Source organism: Aspergillus homomorphus (genome assembly GCF_003184865.1).
Source record: "Aspergillus homomorphus CBS 101889 unplaced genomic scaffold BO97scaffold_16, whole genome shotgun sequence".
Taxonomy (NCBI): Eukaryota; Fungi; Ascomycota; class Eurotiomycetes; order Eurotiales; family Aspergillaceae; genus Aspergillus; species Aspergillus homomorphus.
The window spans coordinates 1-13679 of NW_020291902.1; the positions used below are offsets into that span (position 1 = coordinate 1).

Here is a 13679-nt window from a genome sequence, read left to right on the forward strand (position 1 = left end):
CCTCGGAATTGGAATTCGCGCCTGCCATGTCAGAACAGCGCGTCGAACGATTTCATTGGAAACAAAGAAATGCCTCAAGGCAGGGAACGAGTCATTCCAGCGGCAAAAAGAGGGGTGGTCCAACCTCCTCTTTGTCTGGAACTCCTCAGCTCCCTCGGTCGACAAGGGCATAAATAGACACCATCAAACCAGCCCTGATGAGCCACCAACGGCGAAAGTTCTGACGCTGTACACACACGTCGTTCTCGGCTTACCCTGTTGAAGACGCTCATCTCCTCTGCAATCGTTGCGCAGCCTCTTATCACTGATTAATGTAAACCCTAATGTAAACCCTAATTAATCTTAAAGAAATTAATAAAAAAATAAAATTAAATCTATATTTATTTCTAATATAAAAAGATATTTATAAATAATTTAAAAATATTTATATATCTTTATTTCTAATATAATTAACTATTTTTATTAATAATAAGTTTATAGAAATTATTAAGAAAAATCTATAATTATTATTTATTATAAATAAAAATAATTTTATATTATTTTAATAAGATTTATTAATTCTATTTTATTTATTTAATAATAAATATATTTATATTCTAAGACTTTTTATATTTTTATTTATATATATATTACTAATATAATAGTTATTTTATAGATTCTTAAAAATATATATTAATAATTTAGTTTTTCTCTTTTAGATTCTTAAAAAACTAAATCTTAAATTAAAATTAATAAAAACTTATATTAGATTTTTATCTATAACTTTACTTAAATAAAGAGTTAATAATCTTAATTTAACTACTCTAAAAAATAAGATAAAATTATATAAATATTATTATTTTTTTTAAAATTTATAGAATTTAACTATATTCTTAGATTTACTAAATAAATTAAATAATTATATAAAATATTATATATAGAAAGCCAGCCTACTGTAAAATAAAAAAATATATTTATTAAATAGTATAAAAGAAACTTTTATTAAAATTATTTTTTAGTTAATTTAACTTCTATAAGAATTATTATTAAAATAATTAAAAATAAATTTATAAAATTCAAATATCTTATTTATTCTATTTTAGAAAACTATTTTTATATAAATTTTAATACTAGTTATTATAGAATAGATATTATAGTATATTATTTATATTCTAAATATATATATATATATATAAATATCTTAAAATTACCTGTATATACTTTAGTAATACTAATATTTTTTAATTAAATATTAATTAGTCCAGAACAAAATTACTAGTTAACTAAATTGAAAATATTATATTTTATTTAGATATTTTAAAAGATTTATTATATAATATAAATATATAAAAAATCTGTTATAATCTATATTAATTATATTTTTATATTTAAAATTTTTAAATAAATAACTTTTAATACTGTCTTTATTAAAAGACTTAATTTTTAATTAATTTATATATTTTAATATATATAATAGTTCTATCTCTATATCTTTTATTATTTTAAAGAATTAAATATAATAATAAATATCTTTTTTAATTATTATAAATAAAAAAAGAAATATATATATCTTATAATCTAGAAGATATTCTAGTAAATATTTTTTTATTATATTTCAGAATATTATTATATTTAAGAATATTAATATATCTATAATTTTTTAAAGTTATTTATTCTATATATATTAGTAAAATTAATAATGAATTTAAATATTATATTATATTATATTATTAACAGCTATATTAAAAATCTCTAAATAAAAAAGATTAAAATTATTCTTAAAACTAATCTAAATACTTATCTACTTTATTTTATATAGAATAATCTTCTTTATATAATTAAATATATTATTTATAATTTTATTATTAGTAAAGTTATTACTAATTTTACTAGTAATAAATTTAATATTAAAAATAAATACTCTAAAAATAAAGATATTATAAATAGTAGTTTTATTATTTTAAAAAAAAAGTTTAATTATATTTCTCTAGATTAATTATTCTTAATATTTTTAAAATTATTTATAATAATAATTAGTATTAAAAATTTAAAAAATATATCTAGAAACTTAATAATCTAGTAATTTATTAAGATTAAAAGTAATTATATAAATATATTTTTTATTATTTAATATATTTATAAAATAAGATATACTATTATAAATTTTTTAAATTATTATAATTAATAATTCGAGTTAAATTATTTTATATTATTATTATATATTTTATAATATTTTTATTTTTATATAATTCTAATTTCTTTAATCTTCTATTAGTAATAATTAATAAATTTATTAAATAAATTAGTTTTTATCTAGATAAATCTATTTAAAAAATAAAATAATAAAAAATTATCTTAATTAAATATATATAATCTTATAATTAAAGTATTTTTTATTTTTTTATCTTAAATAAAAATATTTACTTTATATCTAGTTTTTAAAAAAGATTATTTTGAAAATTATAAGTTAAGTAGTTTTATAATATTATAATACATCTTTAGATTAATAGATAATTAGAATAGATAATCTAGATTATAGAAATAATATAATATTATAAAATAATTTAAAAAAATATATTTTTTTAATTATTAATACCTTTTATAATTATATTTATTATTAATTTATCTCTATTAATTATTATAAAAAATATTTCATAAATTAATATTTAATATTTTTCTTTATTAATTTTAATATTTAGCTAAAGTTATAATAAAAAGAATAATTCTAGATTATATTATTCTTAATATATTAAATATTCTAAATATTTTAATTATTCTAGTATCGGATATTATTACTAATAAATATTTAAAAATTAATAATATTTAAAAATATTTTTATAAAAATATATTTTTTATAAATTAAGATTATTATTTCTATATTTAAATAATCTATTATTATACTTATTAAGAGAGGATATAATTATTCTTAAAAAATAGAAATTAATATTAATAATATCTAAGATTTTTTTTTATATTTTAATATTAAGAAAATCTTAAAATTTATTTTTATTTATATAAGATATTTTTATAATTATTATTATCTACTTCTTATATTTATTCCAGATAACTAAATTTATTTATATTTATATTATAATTATATTATCTCTACTACTTCTTTTATACTTATTAAAAAAAGTTTATATAATAATATATTAGTTTTTTTAGAATTATTTAAATAGTTAGCTGTTATACTTATTATCTTTATTTTTTATTTATAAAATATTTATTGAATTATCTTTATTATATAATTTAAGTTAGTTTATAATATTAATAATCTTAATTTATATAATTATACCTTACTGAAGCTTCTTAAAATCTAAAATAAAAAATTCTTTAATAAAAACTATTAAAGAATCAGAAAATTTATAAATAAATATATTATTTTTTATAGATATTACTAAAAGCTTATTTTCTAATTTTTTATATATCAAAAGAAATATAATCCTAAAAATAATATATAAATATATTTTAAAAATATTAATATTCCTAATTTAGTTTATAAATTTAAGAATTATTTTTAAGTTATTTTTTTAAAGATATATATATAATATTTTCTTTATTTTTATATCTCTGTATATCTGAATATTTATTTATTTTTTATTTTCTTTATTCCATATTTTTAAATAGCCTATAACTTATCTTTATATATATAATTTAATTAGTATAGATAATAATCTTGAAAAGCTAGTATTTATAATAATTCTAGTATTTCTAAGAATTCTGTCTTCTATTTTTAAACTATTCTATAGACTATCTTTAGTTTAGAAGAACTTCTTATTTATTCTAAGAAACTTTTTTTTCTTAACTATTTTATATTAATTAATTACCTAATTATATCAATATTCCAGAATCATATAATAAAAATATTTTTAAAAATATTAATCTAGATTTAATTATCTTTATATTTAAAAATTAAAAAAAATTAATATAATTATTTTCTCCTATATTAATAAAAAATAGAAATATAAATAATCTAAAAAATAATCTAGAAAATAAATTATTATTAAAAATAAAAATTTCTTTATTTAAATTTATATATATTATATGATTTTAGATAAAAACTTATTTTTTATAATTCTTATAATATTATAATTAGAATTCTAGATAATATAAAAAATAATTAATATATTTATTTTATATTAAAATCTGTGAAAGTCTTTTTTAAAATATAATATATTTCTTAAAAAAAACAAGTAGAATAAATAAATTAAATAAATTACATAAATTAAATATAAAGAATATTATTATATTATAATTAAAATATATAATTAATAATATATATATTTTATTTAATTCTTTTTACTAGTAAATATAAATAATTAAAATAATAATCATATCTTAACCTAATTTTGATTATATAATTAAATTATTTTTTGTATCTTAATCTGATTATTAGATTATAATTAGATTAAGATTAAGTATAATAATCAGGTTAAGCTACTCTATATATAATTAATTAAATTTATTTAATAGAAAATAAAAATATAATAGATTTATTAAATTTATTTAAAAAAATTTAATAAGAATTTAGAAATATTATACTAGTTTTTAATTATTACTTTAATAATAAAAATATAGTTTTTTTAATATAATTTATTAGATTTTTAATATATAATTTAAATTATAATTATAATTATATATTCTTTTTATATTTTTTTATTAAAAAAATAATATTATTATAAAAAATTAAATTATATTAATATTATTTAAACTTTTTATTATTTTTATAAATAAAAAGATATTTTTATATTTTTATATTTTTTTTGATTTTAGAGAATTTATTTTTATATAGTTTAAAATAATAATTATAATAATTAAATTAATTTTTATTTAATTTAGATATATTTCAACTATACTAAAATTAAAAAAATATAATAAATAAATCTTAATATTAAAAATAATTAAAATAATTAATTATTTTATTTTTAGTTATATTATATAATTAACTATAAGAATTTCTTTAATCTAATTATTAATATATAGTTAGGTATAAAAGTTTCTATTAACCTGACCTAATCTGGCTGTTGGCTACTCTAGTCCATCCCTGTATTCTATATAAAATTATTCTTTATATCTCAACTATTTCTTATCAGAACTATATATAATATATTTTATAGATTCTTATTAGTATTATAATCTATATTATCTAAGAAATCATCTCTAATATATCTCAATTACCTAAATAAATAAATATTTTTTAGTAATATATATGATACAAAATAATTTCTATTTTATACTAAGAATATTAACTTAGAGCTTCTAAAAAAGATACCATATATAAAAGTTATACTTAATATTTATATAGTATAAACTTAGCCCCTTAAGTATTATGGTTAATGAGGTATTCAGCTTTAGAAACTAGCTATTTTGTATAGAATACAGAGATGGACTACTCGCCTACATGGACCACTCGCTTACTGATTACGTTACTTAGTATTAATAAGCATCCTTTTAATTCCGGGCCGTGGGCTATGGCTGGGCGATGCGCATCTGCGCCTTCGTCATCCTCGCCCTGCTAATAGTCGCCAACCTAACCATGCGCACTGCCACACTGCCACCCCTCCAGAGGCTCACGCGGCAGCAGCTGGTCAAGCCGCTGGGCGAGCTGCAGTTCGTCCTGCTGGCGCTGGGGGGATCCTGCTTCTTCACCTTCGGCTTCTTCATTCCAGTCAACCAGCTCCCAAGCCAGGCGCTGGACGCCGGCATGCCCGCCACCATATCCGACTACCTGGTGCCCATTCTGAACGCGGGCTCGCTCGTCGGGCGGCTCACCTCGGGTATGGTCGGGGACCGGCGGCCACTACAACACCTACCTGATCGTGTGCTACATGTCCGGCATCCTGATCATAGCCCTCTGGCTCCCCGCCGCCTCTAGCGCAGCCCTAATCGCCTTCGCCGTACTTTTCGGTTTCTTCTCCGGCGCCTACGTTTCCCTGCTGAGCCCACTGGCGCTGCGTGTCTCGCCACAACACGAGCTCGGCTTCCGCTCCGGCATCATCATGTTCATATCCGCCATCGCCGGCCTGCTAACCAACCCTATTAACGGCGCCATCCTGGATAGCAGTCCTGCCGAATGGGTGGGGCTGAAAATCTTCTCTGATATCTTCACCCTGGCAGGGACGACCTGTGTGCTAGTCGCACGCGTGCGACTGACAAGGTGCAAGGTTTTGAAGGTGTGCTAATGCTGGCGAGTCATCTTAGGGCCTAAAGGTATTTCAGCCCCTTCCCCCGGTGGGGGTGGTCTTGTTGTACATAGTAAGAATATCTTGCCAGGAGCGGGCTAGCTGGGGGGGAAGATGTGGGAAATAGAAGGTATACTGGTATCTATTTTCTATTATTTTAATCAGAGCTTTTTCAACCTTATTTTATACTTATAGTCTCTATTAGTAAAGAGAACATAGAAGCCAATGCGGAGCTATCACCTCTCTATAAATCACTACCTGGGTTGAATCACCACTGACATCAGAAGGCATGGATAGTAAAGGAGCCTGAAATTCCGGTAGGGCTATCTTATCCTGTTACTAAGACTTTGAATTCAATGTTTAGTCCTCCGCCATTTCTCCAACTCGAAGTGATGATTGTTGCAGCAGCCAATTTCCGCTTCTTGGCTGTTAATGTAGGTAATCTGATGATCACGGATGGCAGGCATTCCAATTACCAGTTGCCATTTATCTCTACCTTTATCCCAGATACCGGGGACCTCATCAGCACAAACTGTAAGTCTGGCATAGTCAGGCTGATTCTGTGCCTTGCTGATATCATGGGGGACAAAGATATCAAACTTAACATAGGACCTGGCCCTGTATGAGTGACATCTGCCATCATTCCCATAGTAATAATGCTTCCGGGGGTGGTTAATAATAAACCGTTTGTATCCTGACATCTTACGGACAAGCTTCGGGTCAATATGTGATCTTGGACTGTCCGATCTAAGTAGAATAAACTCAGCCATACAACTAGTGCCCAGATTCACACAGACGCGAGATTTAGGGAAGTCCTTTGTCTCCCCCCGATCAGTACCCTTGATCATGTCCGGGTCAAAGGAAGACTCAATGATATTCCCTGGCTTGGACCTGGTGATCAGCATTTTGGCATCTGTTTTCTCCATAGTATTGCTATCATTGCTAGAAGCAAAGAGGCCACGAACCCTCCCTGTTTCCTTTTTCTCAGTGGGTAAAAATGGGCTCTTTTCGTCCTTCTTATCTGCTGCTTTGATTAGCTCCGATATAAACCATGGTGTGAGTGACATCGCGGCAGATTGTCTCAACATAATAAGGGGGGAATTGTAGCTGACAAGGGCTGATAATCTTTACCAGAAGGTTGGCAATATTAAAGCAGTAGCCAGGGGAAAAGAAAGCCTTCTTATATCGAATGAGAGACAGAAGCTAACCATGGCTTTTACATCAACTCCGTTACTGCACGGAACAAAGAATACACAATCTTTGTTATTGCTGGGTGAGGCTGGTATTTTAATGCACTTTCTTTGTGCTTTCCTACGGATTTCTATATAGCAACAAAGAATCAACACTACCTAGCTCTGCTTGATTAGGATTCTTTTAACTTTACTGTCTTCTCTCTTTGTCTTCATCTCATACCACAAAATCCCTTCTTGCATGCCAAAGCTCGGCATCAAGGCATTAGATAAAGAAGGATAAATGGATTTTCGTGGCTTTTAGGCATTCTCTTCCGATATTGCTCAGATAGCCCTCAATCATATACTGGACTCAACTATCTTGTTAAGATCTCTCTTAGTAAGATCAATGGTAGAGGATTTACATATTATCATAATTATAGAACATAGTAACCACAATCAGGCTACTGGTAACCACCTTTAAGCTAATAATGAGCAGTCGAATCATTGTCTTCCCCCTGCCGCCTGGTAAAGATTGGAATTGAATATCTTAACAACTTTCTTTTGATGTCTGCCCATCTTTAATTCTAAACAATCAGAGAGTAGTAGACATGTATGCTAGACACCTGCTGGTTGAGTCAATACAGATAGTTTCAGTTTAAGTTCAACTGTCCGCCCAGAAGTCTTCCACATCCTGCTGATACCATGCGACAGTTGCTTCGAGACCATCTTCAAAGTTCGTTCTCTCTTTCCAACCCATAGCTCGCAACCTGGAGTCATCGTTCCAGTACATGCTGTCATTGAAAGGTCGATCTCGCACCATCTCAGCCCACCGCCCGAGCCCTTCGGATTCTTATTCAGGAAAATGTCTTACGATCCTTTCTGCTACCTCACACACCTGCAAACGATTATGGGATGATATATTGTAGATTGCACCGAGCTCTCCCCAATGCAATATCACATCAAATGCCTCTGCGGCATCCCCGGCATAGAGAAATGACCGAGCAGTCTTACCATTGCCGTGAAGTGTCATTTTCTTGCCCTTTATCAATGATGTAATAAACTTCGGAATCACCTCTGCAGCTCATCAGTATTTGTTCTTGCGTCTTATCGTAGTCATGGTTTATGTCACTCTCCGGATGCTCTAGTAGACCGAACGGGGCCGCTGATCCCTGCGCTGACTGGATCTGTTCTCGCGGGCCCGAGTATGATGCTGTTGGCTCTGATACAAAGCAACACTCTTGTCAATTCAGTCCTCCTGCGCCTTTTCTTGTTTTTATTTGGTTGTGGGGTGTCATTAACAATGCCCGCTATGATGACGGAAATTAGCCTCGCCACAGAGGCAGTCGACCGTACATATCCCGGCATTTCTGGTCAAGGAGCATACTCTCAGGCATATGGCTTAAGTAATGCTGTATTTGCAGGAGGGACTTTGGCAGGGCCTCTCTATGCAGGTTACTTGAGGGAGTGGTATGGGTGGACGTCTATGGTATTGTCGATGGGGGGACTCAGCTTGGCGATGGCAGGGCTTGTGTGGGTTTTTACTGGCTTGAATGGCGATGATAAGACTGGAGAGAGGAGGGGTGAACTGGCAGTGTAGCTATGTTTTGGTAATTTCTAACATGCTTTTGCCTTCAGGTACAGTACATCATTCTCATGCTGTGTGATCTGAGTGCTCTCACACGGTTAAATACCTCACTTCCCATCAAGAGCAGAAGGGGGAGCAGAATACAACGCTACTCGTGGATCTTCATCTTCGTCTTTCTTGCCAAAATAGCTACACAACGTTTGACAATCCTTCCGTCCCGAAGAATGCAGAAACGCCCTCAACAACCCTCTGCTGTTCGTGATCAGTCATGCCCACAAAGAGCGGCAACAAGAGAATCTGTGCGGCGGCGAGCGTGGTAACTCGATCCATTCCACTAAAATCCCCGCCGTAAGCCCCGGGGAGACGAATGTAACGGCATAAATAGTGGATGGGTTTCGATTCCCTTAGCGTCCAAGAACTGAATCATGTCCTTTCTCCTCTCCGCCTCTCTCACCTGTATCCAAAAGATGTTCGCATTTTGGGTTGTGCAGCTCGGAATAGTGGGCAAGATCAAATGGCCCATTTCCGCTAGTGGCGTTAGTGCGGAGTGGTATTTATGCCAACGATGAAGTCTCGGCGTGTTGATGGTATCTACCGCTTGGAGCTGCACGTGGAGAAATGCAGCCTGCAATTCCGAGAGTGTGGCATTGATGCCCAGGTCGAGCCAATCATGTCGTTCAACCTGTCCGCGATTTGTACCGTGCTCGTAGAGGATCCTCGCACGTTCAATGAGTGATGAGTCGTTGACAAGTATTGCACCGCCTTGGCCGCCAGCAGTAAAGTTCTTCTTCTCCTGGAAACTGATATATCCTATGTGCCCGATAGTACCCAACATGCGGTCTTTGTAGAGTGACGTACAAGCCATAGCGGCGTCCTCGACAACGAGCAACCCATGCCTCTTCGCAAGGTCCATATTTGAGTCCATCTCAGCGGCAACCCCCTGTAGTGGACTGGAACTATGACACGTGTTTTAGCAGTGATATCGTCTTCGATCAGGCGCAGGTCGATGTTCAGGGTCTTATCGTCCAGATCCACGAACACAGGCACCGCGCCACGAAGAACTGAGTTCACGGTTGACACATAAGTGTAACTCTGAACGATGATTTCATCGCCTGGTTGGATGTTGGCGAGAATGGCGGCAAGCTCGAGAGCGGACGTACACGGGGAGACAAGGATTGCCTTCCCCTTTCCGCCGGCGGGCATGGACTTCTCCAGCCACTGCTCGCAGAGACGGGTATATTTACCTTTGCCATTGAGATTTGCGAGATTCAGGGCTTCTTGAAGAAGAGGAATTTCAGTGCCCAGAATTGTAGGCTTAGTGGTTGGGATTCTAGGAGTCATGGCTGCGTCGTAGGCTTTGAGAGAGAGGCCTTCTCATGCCACTTGGGTAAAGGTCTGTGTTAATGAACAGGGACACCTGCCAGGCTGCCGGATTCCACGTATTATTCAAATTATCTTGTACATAATTAAGGCACTAGCTTTTTATTTTCTAGGAGAATGTCTTTGTGGGAGGCGACGGACTGCCCCTGCATGGGAGTCAATTTTGTTTTTCTTTTCTTTTTTTTTTCTGCTTTTTTGATCTTCGGAGAGTTACAAGCTAGCTATTGACCCACGATCGGTTGATGTTTTATCACGGTTCTCGATGGTAATGAGATAATTGTCAGTAATATATGTAGCACAAACTATACTCATGAGCTCCGTCGTGGTCTATTTGGTACCAGGACGCTGAGAGAGTACAGATCTATTAGACCAAGGGATAGGTCACACTCTCTGCCTCATCTCCGAACCACAGCCCATTCTCTTTCCTGACCTGGTCCATGATACCCATCGTGGCCAAGCATTCCTTCCAGCTCATAGTCTCACTCTCCAATTTTCCCTTATAGATACATCTCGCCATCTCATCCGCCTCATAAACTAGTCCATAGATCGAGTTAGGTATGATGTTAAGTATTTCTTTTACCACCGTCCCCTGGTTTCCAAATCCCTGTTGCCTTGCTATGATGCGTAGCTTTGATGGTCTCCACGGCCACCCAAACACTTGAGTCTCGCCATTATCACCCTGAACGCGGAGACAGGGTATATTCCCATCGGCGTCGGTGGCGCAGCGAAGAGATGAGGCAATGATGGCTTGGATCTCATGTTTTTCTTCGGACAAGAACTTTAGTAGAATCGTTTTGGACTCGTCAACCCCCGTGCACGCATACTTCATCATGACTGATGCCGCAGAGCAAGATGTATAGTCTCCCCGTTGACCCAGAGCTTGCAAGACCCAGTTAAGGGAGTAAATGCCCCCTACGAACTCGGATTCGTTAGTCTAGAGGCAGCCTTTGGTCGAAATTAGCCCTGGTTTGGTACCTACAATCAAGCAAGCTGCCCCCCGCCAGATTCAACAGCACCATTCTATCGCTCTCCGGAAACTGACTCTCGACATCCATTCCCAAGCCATTGTCCGCCCATATCCTTCTCACGGGCCCAACATCTCCCAGTACTTGCCGGAATGCATTACCGACCGGTTGAAATCTTGTCCACAACCTTTCCATCACGAACAATTGCTTTTTGGCTGCTGTTTCGAAGATAGTTCTCGCTTGCTCTTGATTGACCGCGATTGGCTTCTCAATCAGAATATGCTTCCGGGCTTCTAGAGCCATCATTGCGTTCTGATAGTGGTGAGAATGCGGCGTTGCGACGTAGATCGCTTCGCACGATGAGGATAAAAGAGCCGAATAAGAATCATAAGGGGTCACACTTTCCGGAGCATGACTCTGACCAAAAAGGCACAAGCAGTAGCTAGAGAGGTGGAGGATGCGACGCCCGATAGGGTTTGGATTATGGGGGCTGAAGGGTGTGGCTGGAGGAGATCGAGGGCGAACTCTGGCACAGTTAGCTTTCTTTGCGTTGTCTTCCGAATTCCGAATTCTCCCTTCCGCGTTCACCGGGTTTGCAACTTCACACTGAGACTAAAAGAAGAGCACTCACTCTCTGCGATCCGGCCTGTCGCGAGTATGCCCCAAGTCAGGCCTATGGGATGTTGCATATTGGGATTCATGGGGTCGTCGGTGCAGGTTGCTGCAGCACCAGAGTCAACACTGATAAAAATGCTGGTGGATATGCTCTTTTCATGACCGATCTATCAACCTATTCATCGAGCTTACAGCTGAAGAACTACATTACCATGATGTTTTGCTTGATCCAACTATGTACCTTGAGCATACTACTCATATGACACTCTACCTAACCTACGGTTTGCGGGGAAGGAACCCAATGATTGGCGGAATGGCCGGGCCGCAATAGCCGCAGAGGAGAACCGTTCCTGCAATACATCCACTGACTAGAACTTACATCATGGATTCATTCATTCATCCCTCCGACACTAGCAGTATTTCTCCCGACTGAACTCATCTCCCGTCATGACCCATTCTCGTCATCTTGCGACAGTCTTGTCGCGGTCCTATCCCTGGGTAACTGCCCCCTTCCTGGTCAGCGCTCCGATGCGCGTGATGGCCGGCCCAGCGTTGGCCGTCAGCGTCTCACAGGCTGGCGGCCTCGGCTTTCTGGGGCCTGGAGTGAAGACCCAGGATTTGCTGGCTGATTTGCAAGACACCTCCGATCGCATCAAAGCACTGCCGCAGCGAGTTTCTTTTTCTGAACGCTCTCTCCTGCCTGTCGGGGTCGGGTTTCAGCTGTGGAGCGATGACCTGGACATTGCGATTACGGCGATAGAGCGATTCAAGCCCTGTGCCGCATGGCTCTACGCCCCGCGCGAGGGTCCCGGGGAATACGATGTGTGGTCGCGTCGGATTCGCACAGTATCGGCCCAAACCCAGATCTGGATTCAAATTGGGACTCTGGCCGAGGCAAGGGAGCTACTGCACAGTCAGGAGTTGCCCGACGTGATTGTGGTACAGGGAGCAGAGGCTGGAGGTCACGGTCGGGCCCACGACGGGCTGGGATTAATCACTCTTCTCCCCGAAGTCGCTGATCTGGTGGCCGGCCGAGTGCCCCTGTTTGCTGCAGGAGGCATTGCGGACGGGCGCGGTGCTGCAGCTGCGCTCTGTCTAGGAGCATCGGGGGTGGTGATGGGCACGCGATTCCTGGCGTCGGAGGAAGCCCGCATCAGTGGCGGATACCAGCAGGAAATCATACGGGCCAGCGACGGGGCAGCCTCCACCACCAGGACTCTACTGTACAACCACTTACGTGGTACCATGGGCTGGCCATCGCATTACAGCCCCCGAACCATCACCAACCGGTCCTTTGTTGAACATCAACAGGGGCGACCGTTTGCCGAGCTCAAGGCACTCCACGACGAAGCCCTCAAAGCGGGCGATCAAGGCTGGGGACCAGCTGGTCGGTTGGCCACCTATGCTGGAGCGTCTATCGGCTTGATCCATGAGGTCAAAAGTGCGGCCACCACTGTTCGGGAGATCCAGGAAGAGGTGCGAGCGAAGCTACCTAGCTTGTAGTGTTACACAAGTCAATTCTTAGTGATAATCAATCCTAATCAACAATCATCCATCCATCCATCTATCCATCCACTCACTCCTGCGATGCAAACACTGCAATGCAAACACGGGGAATACGGGAGGTGATGACGTCACTATCTGTCACTCATGCTTTCATTCTACTTTGGTCAGCAATTCATTCATTCATTCATTCATTCATTCAGTCAGTCAATCAACCATTGATCTAGCAAGCATCCATTCAACCCTCGTGTCACTAAAAATTTTCCCGCCTCTCAGCAGCTCCCCCTCCATCACTTTC

The 13679-nt window shown here is 35.3% G+C and overlaps 4 protein-coding genes across 4 annotated transcripts; 2 read left to right on the top strand and 2 right to left on the bottom strand.

Moving 5' to 3' along the window:
• Positions 1 to 5461: 5461 nt before the first annotated feature.
• Positions 5462 to 6328, top strand: BO97DRAFT_470120 (uncharacterized protein; the record flags this gene model as incomplete). The annotated part of the gene is made up of 2 exons (XM_025699915.1): positions 5462 to 5756; positions 5830 to 6328. The coding sequence occupies 2 exons, from the start codon at positions 5462 to 5464 to the stop codon at positions 6159 to 6161; spliced, it is 627 nt and encodes a 208-aa protein (XP_025551734.1). The 3' UTR covers positions 6162 to 6328.
• A 2602-nt stretch (positions 6329 to 8930) lies between these two features.
• Positions 8931 to 10259, bottom strand: BO97DRAFT_470121 (putative pyridoxal phosphate-dependent enzyme; the record flags this gene model as incomplete). Its single annotated transcript, XM_025699916.1, has 3 exons — positions 8931 to 9252; positions 9284 to 9814; positions 9856 to 10259. 3 exons carry the CDS (start codon positions 10257 to 10259, stop codon positions 9108 to 9110), a joined length of 1080 nt encoding a protein of 359 aa, XP_025551735.1. The 3' UTR covers positions 8931 to 9107.
• A 403-nt stretch (positions 10260 to 10662) lies between these two features.
• On the bottom strand, positions 10663 to 11952 carry BO97DRAFT_470122 (Gfo/Idh/MocA family protein; the record flags this gene model as incomplete). The annotated part of the gene is made up of 3 exons (XM_025699917.1): positions 10663 to 11210; positions 11278 to 11766; positions 11871 to 11952. 3 exons carry the CDS (start codon positions 11950 to 11952, stop codon positions 10663 to 10665), a joined length of 1119 nt encoding a protein of 372 aa, XP_025551736.1.
• Positions 11953 to 12144: 192 nt separating this feature from the next.
• Positions 12145 to 13577, top strand: BO97DRAFT_50994 (nitronate monooxygenase). Its single transcript, XM_025700868.1, has one exon. The coding sequence runs from the start codon at positions 12326 to 12328 to the stop codon at positions 13379 to 13381; it is 1056 nt and encodes a 351-aa protein (XP_025551737.1). The 5' UTR covers positions 12145 to 12325; the 3' UTR covers positions 13382 to 13577.
• The last annotated feature ends 102 nt before the right edge of the window (positions 13578 to 13679 follow it).